At 46.8% G+C, this 12,019-nt stretch overlaps 3 protein-coding genes across 3 annotated transcripts; 2 read left to right on the forward strand and 1 right to left on the reverse strand.

The window, feature by feature from the left end:
* Nucleotides 1-2,776: 2,776 nt before the first annotated feature.
* On the reverse strand, nt 2,777-3,355 carry hhtA (histone H3; the record flags this gene model as incomplete). Its single annotated transcript, XM_032046284.1, has 3 exons — nt 2,777-3,054; nt 3,114-3,221; nt 3,331-3,355. 3 exons carry the CDS (start codon nt 3,353-3,355, stop codon nt 2,777-2,779), a joined length of 411 nt encoding a protein of 136 aa, XP_031904178.1.
* A 710-nt stretch (nt 3,356-4,065) lies between these two features.
* Nucleotides 4,066-4,959, forward strand: BDW43DRAFT_265241 (histone H4). Its single transcript, XM_032040763.1, has 3 exons — nt 4,066-4,197; nt 4,263-4,538; nt 4,598-4,959. Exons 1-3 carry the CDS (start codon nt 4,188-4,190, stop codon nt 4,621-4,623), a joined length of 312 nt encoding a protein of 103 aa, XP_031904179.1. The 5' UTR covers nt 4,066-4,187; the 3' UTR covers nt 4,624-4,959.
* Nucleotides 4,960-8,799: 3,840 nt separating this feature from the next.
* On the forward strand, nt 8,800-9,138 carry BDW43DRAFT_307618 (uncharacterized protein; the record flags this gene model as incomplete). The annotated part of the gene is made up of 1 exon (XM_032046285.1): nt 8,800-9,138. The coding sequence occupies one exon, from the start codon at nt 8,800-8,802 to the stop codon at nt 9,136-9,138; it is 339 nt and encodes a 112-aa protein (XP_031904180.1).
* Between the last annotated feature and the right edge of the window lie 2,881 nt (nt 9,139-12,019).

Consider the following 12,019-nt stretch of genomic DNA (forward strand, 5'->3'; position numbering starts at 1 on the left):
GAGAACGATGGATCTTTGTCATACTCTATCCTGACTCTGGCACAACCGGGTAACCCTTTGTACTACTTCAGAGTAGATAATGGGCTCCATCTGTCTACATGATCGCATGGCAGGTTGATCCTCGTGACAAGCCACGCTGATCTCAGCCGGGAATCGTTGATAAACTATCTTGAAGCAAGCATACGGGGTTGCCCCTTAGTGTAACTCCGTGAGGAGAGCCCTGTCGCTTTCTGCCGCCTTATCCGTAAGGCAACAATCTATAGGCCCTGTAGAGTAAGACTGCGCTGCTAGGATTCAAGATTAGCTCTCTTGATAGTTAATTTTGGAGTGGAGTCCGGTTGGATTTACTGTTTACATAGTTGGTTGCCCAGTAGCTGTCTGCCTATTTATCCGGGAAACAGAGTGTATCGCTATTGCGTCGGCATGTCTCATGAAATATATATTTACAATGTCCTCATTCATCCAGTACCTTATAGACGAGTCAACATAGAAATCTAACAACCAAGCCATTCATCTGTATGAAGCATGCACTCTAACTTCATATCCCGAAACCCTTCCTTTAGTCGATACCCCATAGACACTCTCCAATCCTCACTGGAGTTCAGCCTTGTGCCATGTATATGCATCTTCCGTACAACGGCACAACCTAAACACCCATAACAAAGATAAGCAAACAAACACCAAGTCAAAGATACTAGGGCTGACAAATACCAGTCAGCATAGAGGGGTAGATAAGCACGTCCAACTCATGTACCAAGGGCTTCAATCGAGGCAAATCCCGCAATCACCACAGAGCCCCTCTCTATCTTACAAATATAATCCTAATTTACACATCCAATCTAATCAGAACCTCACTAGTTAGTAGTCGGCGCCCCCTCCGCCGATAGAGTGTTTCATATTTTTCATTAGCTTCGCCCGAGGAGGGGCACGGGATTCTTTACCGGACAACTTTCGGAATGCCGGTCGCTGCATAATTTATGCCAACAGCATGATATTGTAATCCCTAATTCAAGAAGATTGGGTAGATTGGAAACGTAGTAACACCATGTTATAGGGGATTTTTCCCTGTTTATTAATTATTTTAACATGAATTGGCTATTCGGGTTGACAATTCCAAAAGTCATCTTGACCGTTATCGGTAGAATCGAGATATTCTCCCAACACCGAACAATGATTGCTGTCTTCATGATGAACCTCCAGATCCAGCCATCGTCTTCTCCCTAAACCACGCCTCCGGCAGTCCCAGCCGCGCAAACAGCGCTAGCGACGCAGTCATAGCCGCGAGGAACAGTAGCAGTCTATTCGCAGGGGATCGTTTCCGGGAGCTTGAATGTCGCGTATGCTTCGCCGATGGCGTATTCGGCGTAGCTGCCGTACGGCGTCATTTAGTCGTGCTAGGCTGCGACGCCCCCCGACGGTAAAGTCCAGGACGCCTTCGCCGACTGAGTGCATGTATCCTGTGATATCGTCGCCGGTGTTTGTGGCCTTGAATCAGGGCGTCAAGGCGGGGAATTTCCAGTCTTTGAGATTTGTGCCGCTGGCGATGACTTTGATGAGGACTTGGCCGGGTTTGGGCTTGGGGATGAGGACGCGGTGGAGGGTGACGGCGACTTTGTTGTCGGCTATGGATACTTGGGCTGAGTCCATTGTGGTGGTTGTTTTGTTCTTCTTATGTTGCGCTGCGATTAAATATGAGTAGTAGTTTAATAGGTTGATTGCAAGTGAGTATTCGAAGGTTTCACAATGGCTCTGTTTCTTTATACAGTATAATGCCCAAAGTCCACGATTTGTAAGATCCAGTAATCAAAAATCAAATTTTAGGCAGAAGCTGCAAGAAATCAATAAAATAAAAAATTCTTTTTTGCTCAGTGTTTCCCTCCATTACAGTCTCGGAGAAGCAAATCTCTGTGCTGGATATTTTAATCCGGGGTGGGTGGGATCCACCACATACACTGAAAAGCAGTCTCGAATAGGATGTAAAAATCGCCAAGACCGAGTGCAGGTCTGCTCGCCACTCTAGAGTTCGGCACTGGGTGGTTAAATGAAGTCAAGCGAAGCGTTGCAATCGATGATTCATCATTCGAGCAGATCTTGCGCGATACTCTTTGGCATGTTGTGTAAGGGCTTTGTTGCCAAGGCTGAGTTCCCCTTTTGAGTGTTACATGCGCTGGGATATCAGTCTTCCGCTTTGATAATTTCCTCTTGGTTGATAGAACGATATAGTGGATAGAAGGTTTTTAGGAAATATTATCATTAATGTAAACCACACATATCCCAGATTGAGATAGGCGAGGTATGTATAGTTGTATAGGTGATCATGCATTTCACACATATCCTCAGCGAATAGAACACCACGCCTGACACGAAGTCGCGACCGTAGAAACACATCCGCTAGACTCCGACCAAACCACCTACGAGAAACACCACTTAAAACGTAATCACTGCAAAGAAATGGATTGGATTAATTCGTCATAGAATCTGCATTTCGAATCTATGCCATCCGCTGGCGATTCCGGAGGAACACCGCTTGGTCAAGTAAATTTCCTTAATGTACATACTCGGATGCATCCCACGAGACCCAATCCACTCAGCTGCTTTGTCGACAGCCTACTATTTATTGCGCAGCAAAATGAAAACCCAGTGCCGAAACCCATTGATATTCGCAAATGAAGAAAAAAAACAGAACCCATCATGTATCGCCAGTCGTAAAAAGAAATGAAACCCCTAATCGCCTACCCAGAGACAACCAGAAAAACCGGACTCATTAGAGAACAATCTAAGAGCGCTCACCACGGAGACGGCGGGCGAGCTGGATGTCCTTGGACTGGATGGTGACACGCTTGGCGTGGATAGCGCAAAGGTTGGTGTCCTCGAAGAGGGAGACGAGATAGGCCTCAACGGACTCCTGGAGAGCGCCGATGGCGGAGGACTGGAAGCGCAGATCGGACTTGAAGTCCTGAGCGATTTCACGAACCAGACGCTGGAAGGGGAGCTTGCGGATCAGAAGCTCAGTGGACTTCTGATAACGACGGATCTCACGGAGAGCGACGGTACCTTTTCATGACTGTTAGTGATATACGACAGCGATTTGCCAGATGAAGACAGGAACGTACCGGGCTTGTAACGGTGAGGCTTCTTGACACCTCCGGTGGAGGGGGCAGCCTTACGGGCAGCCTTGGAGGCGAGCTGCTTACGGGGAGCCTTGCCACCAGTGGACTTACCTGGTTTGGTGTTAGTGGTACATGTTCAAGGCGCGGTATATACTCCAGGGACGCGACCGTGACGCGGAGCGATGACACCAAGAGCAAGGACAGTGAGGTTAGGACTTACGGGCAGTCTGCTTAGTTCTGGCCATTTTAGCGGATAAGGTTTGATAGATTAAGTCGACTTATTAGATGAAAAATGACGTTGAAGATGAAAAGTCGATGGTTGTCGAAATAGGAGTTGGGCGGGTGAGGAGATGAAAGAAGGATGGAGGAGGCGGGTGGGGGGAGGTATTTGTAGTAAGCGAAGGGCGGGTGGTGATCTGATGGCGTTGCCAGCAATTTGGGTGGTCTTAGCGCCCTTTCCCTTTGATCAAAAAAATGCTCGGAAAGCAGCACACCATAAGCCGTGATTTCGGGGGTCACTTTTCGCTGCAGAATCAAAGGGTTCCCTGGCGGGCGGTCAGGGAGTCCACGCCCAAGGCAGGAATAGAATTGATCCGTGCGTTAAGCGAGAGTCTGGCCAATAGGATTGTAGGATCACGGATCTAGAATTCCTCCCTGCCTCGTCTTGATCCCAACCGCCGGTAAGGTATGGGGGTAAATTCAGTAGACAAGACTGATAGTAGGGATGTCCAGGAATGTCTCTGATTCTTTTTGATCTTTGATCTCAGTGGTTGAATGGCATTCCGTGAGGATCAAAATTCATGATAGCGGAATCATCTCTTCACGGTCACGTTGCCGACAGATCAAACCCGCCGGGAGGATCCTAACCGCTGATTGGTCGATCCCCCATCTAGCGTGTGATTCCAATACCCTCCCCGCGCTCTACCCTTTCCTATACAAATATCACCCGTCCCATGGAAGCTCTCCCAATCCTTCTCTTCGCATCTCTCTCCCATCTGTCATCCAATTAACCACCAATCTCTCCACATTTCTTTAAGTCAACCTTAAAACAACTTTACTCTTTAATCAATCGTCAATATGTCTGGCCGTAAGTCATTTTACCCTAATTGGATTCCACGACGCGATCATGGTCAGTGACTAATCCTTCTGCAGGTGGAAAGGGTGGCAAGGGTCTCGGAAAGGGCGGTGCCAAGCGTCACCGCAAGATTTTGCGTGACAACATCCAGGGTATCACCAAGCCTGCTATCCGTCGTCTCGCTCGTCGTGGTGGTGTCAAGCGTATCTCTGCCATGATCTACGAGGAGACCCGTGGTGTCCTCAAGACCTTCCTTGAGGGTGTCATCCGTGACGCCGTTACCTACACTGAGCACGCCAAGCGCAAGACCGTTACTTCTCTCGATGTCGTCTACGCCCTGAAGCGTCAAGGACGTGAGTTGTCTCCATTGTCTATGATTACCCCTCGACGCGTGTCTAACGGTTCCAATCAGGTACCCTCTACGGTTTCGGTGGTTAAATGCTTTCTTTTCTCGTCTTTTTCTTTTAGCCATCCTGCGCGGTCGGCGCGTCGGTTGTCCTTCCGCAGCAGTGACGCGACGGGTTGCTTTTTCGGGTTGGTTTACGGTATGACTGGGACGTTGGGGTGTTATTGATCTTTTGCCATGGGTCTCTGGGTTTGCTTTTAACGTATTTTATTCCACTATTACGCGTCCACTACTGGGTCTGCTAGTGTTCGTGGTTGAATTTTCTGTATCATAGCGGCCTTCATGCTACCGGCTGGTACCTTTAGAACCATCGCGTCATCGAAATGCGCGGTCTGGTATGAATACGAACGCTTTAAAAAAAGAAGAAATAATTTTGTGTCCTGGTCCTTCATATTTATGTGTAGTCTTGCTGTAGTGGGTTTGTTTATGTTGTCTGTAATTCGGTCGCGTGTTTGAGCTACGCGTTTGGGTACGATTTTAGCGATGCTGTTGTGCGTCTAAGGCTACTGTCTGTATGACTGCTTGTTCTAGTTGCTTTCATTCGCGTCCAGTGAATCTATTCTTTGGTATCTTGAAGTAATTTGCACTGTAGTTCGTATTTGATTCTGGTGATGTTCATGAGCGCGATAGGTATTACGCGGGTGTACTGTACTTGCCTTTTAACTTCGTCAAGGGCCCCTATGCGGCTTTTCAAAAGTGTATATTGGGTCAGCGACGTTCTATGCGAGATGCCTGTTCTATTTGTGTATGTGGGGTATATACTCAGATGTAGGGTTAGATATGTCGGTATGCTCTGTGGTGGTGGTATGGGGTGCATGTAAGAATATATATCAATGTATATATACTATACTTCTAATTTAATCTGGAAGAAAGATAACGCAAAAAGGGCATTACACAAGCTCGAAAATAGCTTCAGATCAAAGAAGCCATAGTAGGCTACCCATATAAGCAGCCAGCGTACCCGAAAACCACAGTATACGTCTAAGATCAAACAAGTTGTGCATCGTAGTGGTCGTCTGGAACTCGAGATAGCTCGGGTCGGGTTGAACCCGACAAGGGTTGAACCCCCAGTTTAGGTCAGCTCAGGTCACCTGTTTGACCCGCGCTCACTAAACTACTCCTGGACTGGCGCAAGTGCGACTCAAGTATAGCGTGCTTGCGGCTTGGCACCGCCGTGCATACTCTATTTGCAGCTCTACGCGGTGTCGAGATTCCTGGATGTATCCAACTAACGTCGGTGAGATCAAACTGCTCTTTCCACTTCCTAGAAGTTTGCTGATGAAATTTGTTCCAGGCCGACTTAGAGCATCACGTGGAGAGCATGATGGGCTCTACAGCGTCCTCAAACTGGCATGAAACGCGACCGATACTAAAACAAAGAGGTAGAATATCATCACCGGGCGAAGACTTATACGGTATGAAGAGAGGGAGGCAATCTTCTCGTGGGCCGCGCTTATCAATCATACTGACACCCTGAATGCTTGGGCTGACCGATGTGGTGGTTTCACGCGCACGGCCCCAGACGCCAGGTTTCGCTTCATCTATGTGTTGCAAAAGACATAGAGCAGTCGCGGATTCGCAGCCAACATTATTAGGAAATGGAGACATATGGGTAGCAATCACAGCCAAGAATCAGGGCGGTTGCTCTGTTGGAGAGATGATTACTATTCTTCGACCTTCAGCTGTCCATGAATTGTATGATTGGTGTAGCAGAGGGTTATAACACCGGTCGCTAGCGTCGAATAAACAAAGAGCTCGCAGGCGAGGCAGTGGAATTTCGAAACGAGATCACCGAGAATGCCGAGGACCGGTTACCTGTCTCATACAGTGAGTAGTATCTAAATTATCGGACTCCCTTAACTCCCTTGCCTAGACACGGCGGAGCTTCATTTGAGGTGCTCCCCCGCGTGGTATGTCACCGTCCCTCAAACTTGACGGGCTAGACGATGGGCCATTATAACCAAGCAGAATAGGGCAACCCGCACTTGCAAATCATCCATACTGGACTGAAACCAGAGTGTCCAGGAGACGTTTGAAGACCGAATTGGTACCGGGTTGCTTCTTCCTCCCATATATTGCCCCTTTATTCTTTATGTATCTTAACCCTGCTAACCTTGCATTGTTATCTTCCTACCTATATCGGGCTTGCCCAAGAGATTTCCCCGATATTCTATGCCAGCGACGTCGACCTTGTGACTCGTCGGGGGAACTTTGTCCCCAAAAATCGACTCCTATACACTGCGGCGGGAAACCACAAGCCAAATCGGAACAAGGCATATATAGGCCCATTTGGAGAACGCAGCCTAGGAGCTTTCTACTCGTGATGGCTATACCTCGTTAGCTGATTAGTTATTATAGCAATAAAAAAAAACTGCAGTATCCCCAGAGTGTACCGGAAAAAATAGCGAAAAAGCAAACCCGCAGTCCCCCACACGTGGACCCAAGTGAACCCAGTCCGCCGAAGAACCCAAATTGCTCAATCCGAGATGACTTAGGGATCCACTGGAATGCCATAGAGTGCTTCTCTCCATGGAGATCTTTAATTAGATTTGATTTGCGACGATAGCGACAGGGATTTCTTGGATGTATTGAGAAATACATTGACCCTTGCTCAGGGCTCTGGCTCATCATTGGAATATGCTGCAAAGAACTCCCAACCGATGACGATTTTGCATCCGGGTCGTAATCTACGGATGGGAAATCCACAATGAACAATATCTAACAGATATAGTCTGGGAGCTTCTAGAGCTATGGACCAAGGGCTGTAGGATCGGAGCGACCGATGACAAGAATTGCACTGCTTCGACGGGTGAGATTCAAATTACTGGTTGGCCTTTTTTCATGGTTGTCCCCTCGTGTGAACTAACATGAATATATCCAGCTAAACATGTAGTTTGGCCGTGGCCGTGGGGTTCCTAGAACACATGGGTACAAGGTATCACTTCCCCTCTACCTAAGGTGCTGCATGTTGAGGCTGAGAGCCAACGTAGCAAAATCTAGGACGCTATTCCGAATCAACCCTTTCTTGACTTCTTCCCCTAGTAAGCGAGGAATTTTGAACATGTGCTTTCCTGAGAATCATGGGTCGTAGGCTTAGCTTTTGAGATTACTAGGTCTTCCAACATCTCAACTATGGACCCAAAAGGCGTTCAGCAACATTTGCCATGAATATCTCGTTCAACTGGCCTTTCAAAATCTGAAATGTGTTCCTAAGAAACGTCTCGGTCGATATGTATTTTTTTTTTTTAAACAGGAATTCAACAATAGATATACTGACCAGCAGCCAGCCTCCTTCCTTGCTTTCAGGACCGTGCAGTTCTTCAGGAAACGTCGAACCGCGTTAGCTTAGGCAGTTGCCTGGTGTCATAAGCAATGAAAAACCAAGCAAATCAGGGCACAGTTGGTATCTATGATACTTATATGGATAATTTTGGTTTTGCGTTATTGCAGCAGCGGTTAGGTAATTGTACATATCAAGGTTATAGCGACACATACCCATCGACGACAGTCACTTGTTTGTACCGAACATGTCATACGCAGAGGGCGTGAAGGACTCATCATCTATAGCCCCAGAGCCTGTGCCCACATCTATCACCAATCGTACAAAAAGGACCAGACGCACAATTGACCACGAATTCTTCTTCATATACTGGCTGAGCAGCGTGGATCGATTGACCAACGGCCCGTCTCCACTCGAACCTATTAACGTCAAACACTAGAATAACGGTCTTGCATCTTGGGACTTTCCGAAAATAGGGTTCCAGGAGTCTGGTTCGAGTCGAGCTTTCCACGTTGTGTTGAGAGGAACAAACCAAACCCTGAAATTATAGGCTGTCAGGGGGCTGACATGACGGCTGCAGACGGTGAATGTGGTTTTGAGCTTATGATTAGTGCCAATCAGGTTGACTTGCACGACTAGAGGAACCTATCATGGCTGAACTAGGCACCAGAATGCTCAGATGGCCAAGAAAGCCAGCCTAATCCGGTACCACTCGAGGCTTGAAGCACCGAAGTACACATGGTCTTGACTAGGGGCTCGAGATTGAACGTCTGGATTGTTTGACGTGGACGAAGGCCCGGAAGAAGCGGTTCCCTTGACTCAGGTGTAACAACTCTGCGTGGTCTCCCTATTATAAAGTATTCCCAACTCGCCCACCTCTATTCAAAACCCTCCACCAAGTCCCTTCTGATCCGAATAGCCATCAAAAATGCATTCACCTTGCCTTTCTCTTTCATTAGCCGAGGCGATCCTCTCTAAATACAACCTGTGCACCGCAGCATGTGCGCGTTTGACAGATACTAAAACATTCGCACTAAAGCCGGAACCAGGATCCGTCACAGCGCAATTTACCTCCTGCCACAATGGCCTCGATGGTCACAAAGTTAAGCCTGTGAACGAGTCGACCTACGACTGGTGGTACTTTGTCGCTATCAATATCGACAGTATATCCTCTTGCTGTCGCTTTCTTCGAGGCCCCAGTCTGGTTCCGAACCCACAGAGGTCTCGCAAGCTTGTTCTTCGTGTAGGTGTCCAGCTCTTTTCCTAACGGCGCCACGTTCAGAGAAATCATCCTCGCAGAGTTTGCTCTCATTTCAACCATGGGTCAAGGCTCGAGCGGAATATGTGAAGGCTCCGGCTGTTCTTGGGTTGGGGCTCCGGAGTTGTGATTCCTCGTTACCCTGAATTCTTCTTGCACGTGGATGAAGACTCCCCCTTCTCTTCATTCTGTGTGTCGTCTATATTTCTAAGCGCTCTCTGGTGTATAATGATACAAAGAACAGGAGAAAAACGAACGATGGAATCATAGATCGCCCATGCACATTACTAATGCGTTCTGCCTTACCTAATGAATCCCTCGAGGTGATCCCCAGCGTTGGATGGGCAAATGTCATTCTTGATGCAAATGTAACAGTAGTGGACATAATCTGGCATTTATTGGCATAGGCTACCACGGCAAGGTTAGCGTGAACCAATCAGTTAGAAATGTTTATCCGAACTCCGCCTGAAGAGAGAAACCACCAACAGAACGGGGAAGTCATCTCAATCACTGGCGCTGTTGGAAGCTGGTTTTAAGAGTCTTGCAAGGGACCTTTAATCGATTGTCTGGCTGGATTCTCTCAGCCCTATCAAAACCGAGTACGCCGGTGGCTATGTGTTATATCAAGGCCAGACAATTCACGCGCAGTGCGGTGGAATGAAAGCCCGATAAGCGGGAATTCGACGTACTTGCCGGAGGGCTTTCGCATTGAAGTCGATCTTGAAGAGCGTGGTCTCATGGAGGCCGAGCTGCGGTCTATGCTGACTACTTTAGAATACATATTTATTACTGAAACTATGTCCTACCCTGTATTATTATACTGCTGTAGTCTTGACAATATGTCATATATGTTCCAAAAAATTTGTTCAAGACAAATCCTCGTCTTCACAATGCATGTGATCAGTGGAAAGCATACTATAGCTCTTTTGATACATTTTCAAACATGCGCAGCTCGCCTAACATCTAAGAATGTTAGATACGCCTCGAAACTCTTCTAGTATCAAAACAGATCAACTCTAGCCTGCTCAGTACATTTTTTTATAAGAACCTTAATTTATATTTTGGATGAAGTAACCCCGATATAGTAATAGGGCCTCTATATCTAGAATACAGTTAATATAAAGAGCCTTTCTCTTCTATGTAGTATGCAGTCTAAGTCGAGGCGCAACCCTTAACTCTTCAAAGCTTATGTATTATCGTCTGGAGTCGCATGATTGCGAACAGCCAATGTCACACTTCTCTCACCAGGTTGATCATTGCTAAACATATGTAGACTGACCTATGAGGAAATTAGCCGCCATGTTGAAGCTGAAGTCCCTTCTGAGAGCCATAGCATATGCCTCACTAGGTGAGCATGGCCTTATCGTCGTCGTCCAAATGATCCAAATGATCCGGAACAACCAAGTCGAGGAGTTGTTCTTCTCACTGTTCTCTCCATCCTCGGTAGTTTATCCTAGTCTCGTGACAGTGAAAATCCAACTCTCCGTACGCTAGCAACTAGGCAATCACCCAAAATCAGCGCAACAAAATTATGGAGAATCCCGTGAGTAACGTAGAGCCTCGTCCATGACTCGAGTCGCCGGAGGTAACCCGAGGCTCAACCCGACGTGACTCAACAAGTAGATTAATTACTATGACCATGATAAACCCAGAACCTGATCAGCTAGTCTTGTTCCATACAGTCAGTAATGAGCAAACAGTCATACCGGTCTAGTAATGGACATCGATAACCCAACCGCGATGTACTACTGTACATACAGACATAGTATAGCATACCATGGTGGTGTTTCTCCAGAAACATACTATAAATAGAAACAACCCCGGAAAAACATTGTTTCACATGACAGGAGAGCGTGATCAGGTTTAGCACGTAAAATCGATAACAATGTCTAAAACATCTTTCTGTATGGTCTAATTTTTTGTCACGATTGGAAATAGAAAATTTTTTTTCTCTCTTAATGGTATGAGGACCGAATCGATCACTCAACCGATATTGATTGATGGGTTGATAAGTTGTGTGCTGTTTGTTAGTGGGCAGGTGACCGCGTTCGGTCGCAGTCTGGACCGTTGAGGGGCTGTGTGGGCAGAGGTCCAGAACGTCGATGGTTCTCCTCGATTTGGAAAGGGTAGTTCTAGATATGTGGAAATGTTATGTACATTTTTCCCTCTCTTGTGGGTGCTTATGCTGCGAGACATGCATAATGTTTGTTTTTTTATCCTGGGAAGTTGGTAAAAAAAATTGATAATGGAAAAGCGTTCTAGAAGAATCGATGCCGGGGGTCATGGGATATGATTTGGATTCCATGATGGGAATTTTGTATTGGTTGGTTCTGGCGCTATCTACTCACTACTTACTTGACTCTGGTTTTAGCAATGTGTTGGTTCTAAATTGGACTTGTATGGTGGCAGAATTATTACCCTGCTAGGAAAAGGTTTTAGTGTGGGAAAGATTCAGTTTAGCGAGATTCTGGTAGCATTAGGAGTCGTAAATGTCTACGAAGAAAAATTTGAGACAGTACTCTTGTGAAATTCCCTCTAGTAGATTCCATAGTGTAAGAATCAAAGGGAAAAAAATCGTATCCATAATAATATCCAAAGGGCTGACTGTCAGACATGTTCGGCATAACGGTCGGAATTGTTGTTCCTCGGGCAGAGTTTTCAGCCACACTGATTGTTTGGAGACACTATCAATCTGTCACCTTGCAATGTAACCATATCTATTTTGCTACTAGGCTCAAATAGGGCCTACTAGAACTCGGCATGGGTGGGAAGAGTCCGCATAAAGTACGAGAGGTAGGGTATTCGGCTGTGCAGACCGTCGTGCCGTGTTACCGAGAGATCTTGATCGACCGGGCCGATGGAATGACCCAAGTCACTTCTCTCCATCTGA

Source organism: Aspergillus alliaceus (assembly GCF_009176365.1).
Source record: "Aspergillus alliaceus strain CBS 536.65 unplaced genomic scaffold BDW43scaffold_6, whole genome shotgun sequence".
Taxonomy (NCBI): Eukaryota; Fungi; Ascomycota; class Eurotiomycetes; order Eurotiales; family Aspergillaceae; genus Aspergillus; species Aspergillus alliaceus.

Bases quoted from the DNA above. Each gene is read 5' to 3' on its own strand.
- BDW43DRAFT_265241 (XM_032040763.1), top strand. The intron at 4,539-4,597 runs GTGAGTTGTCTC...GGTTCCAATCAG, and splicing joins CGCCCTGAAGCGTCAAGGAC to GTACCCTCTACGGTTTCGGT.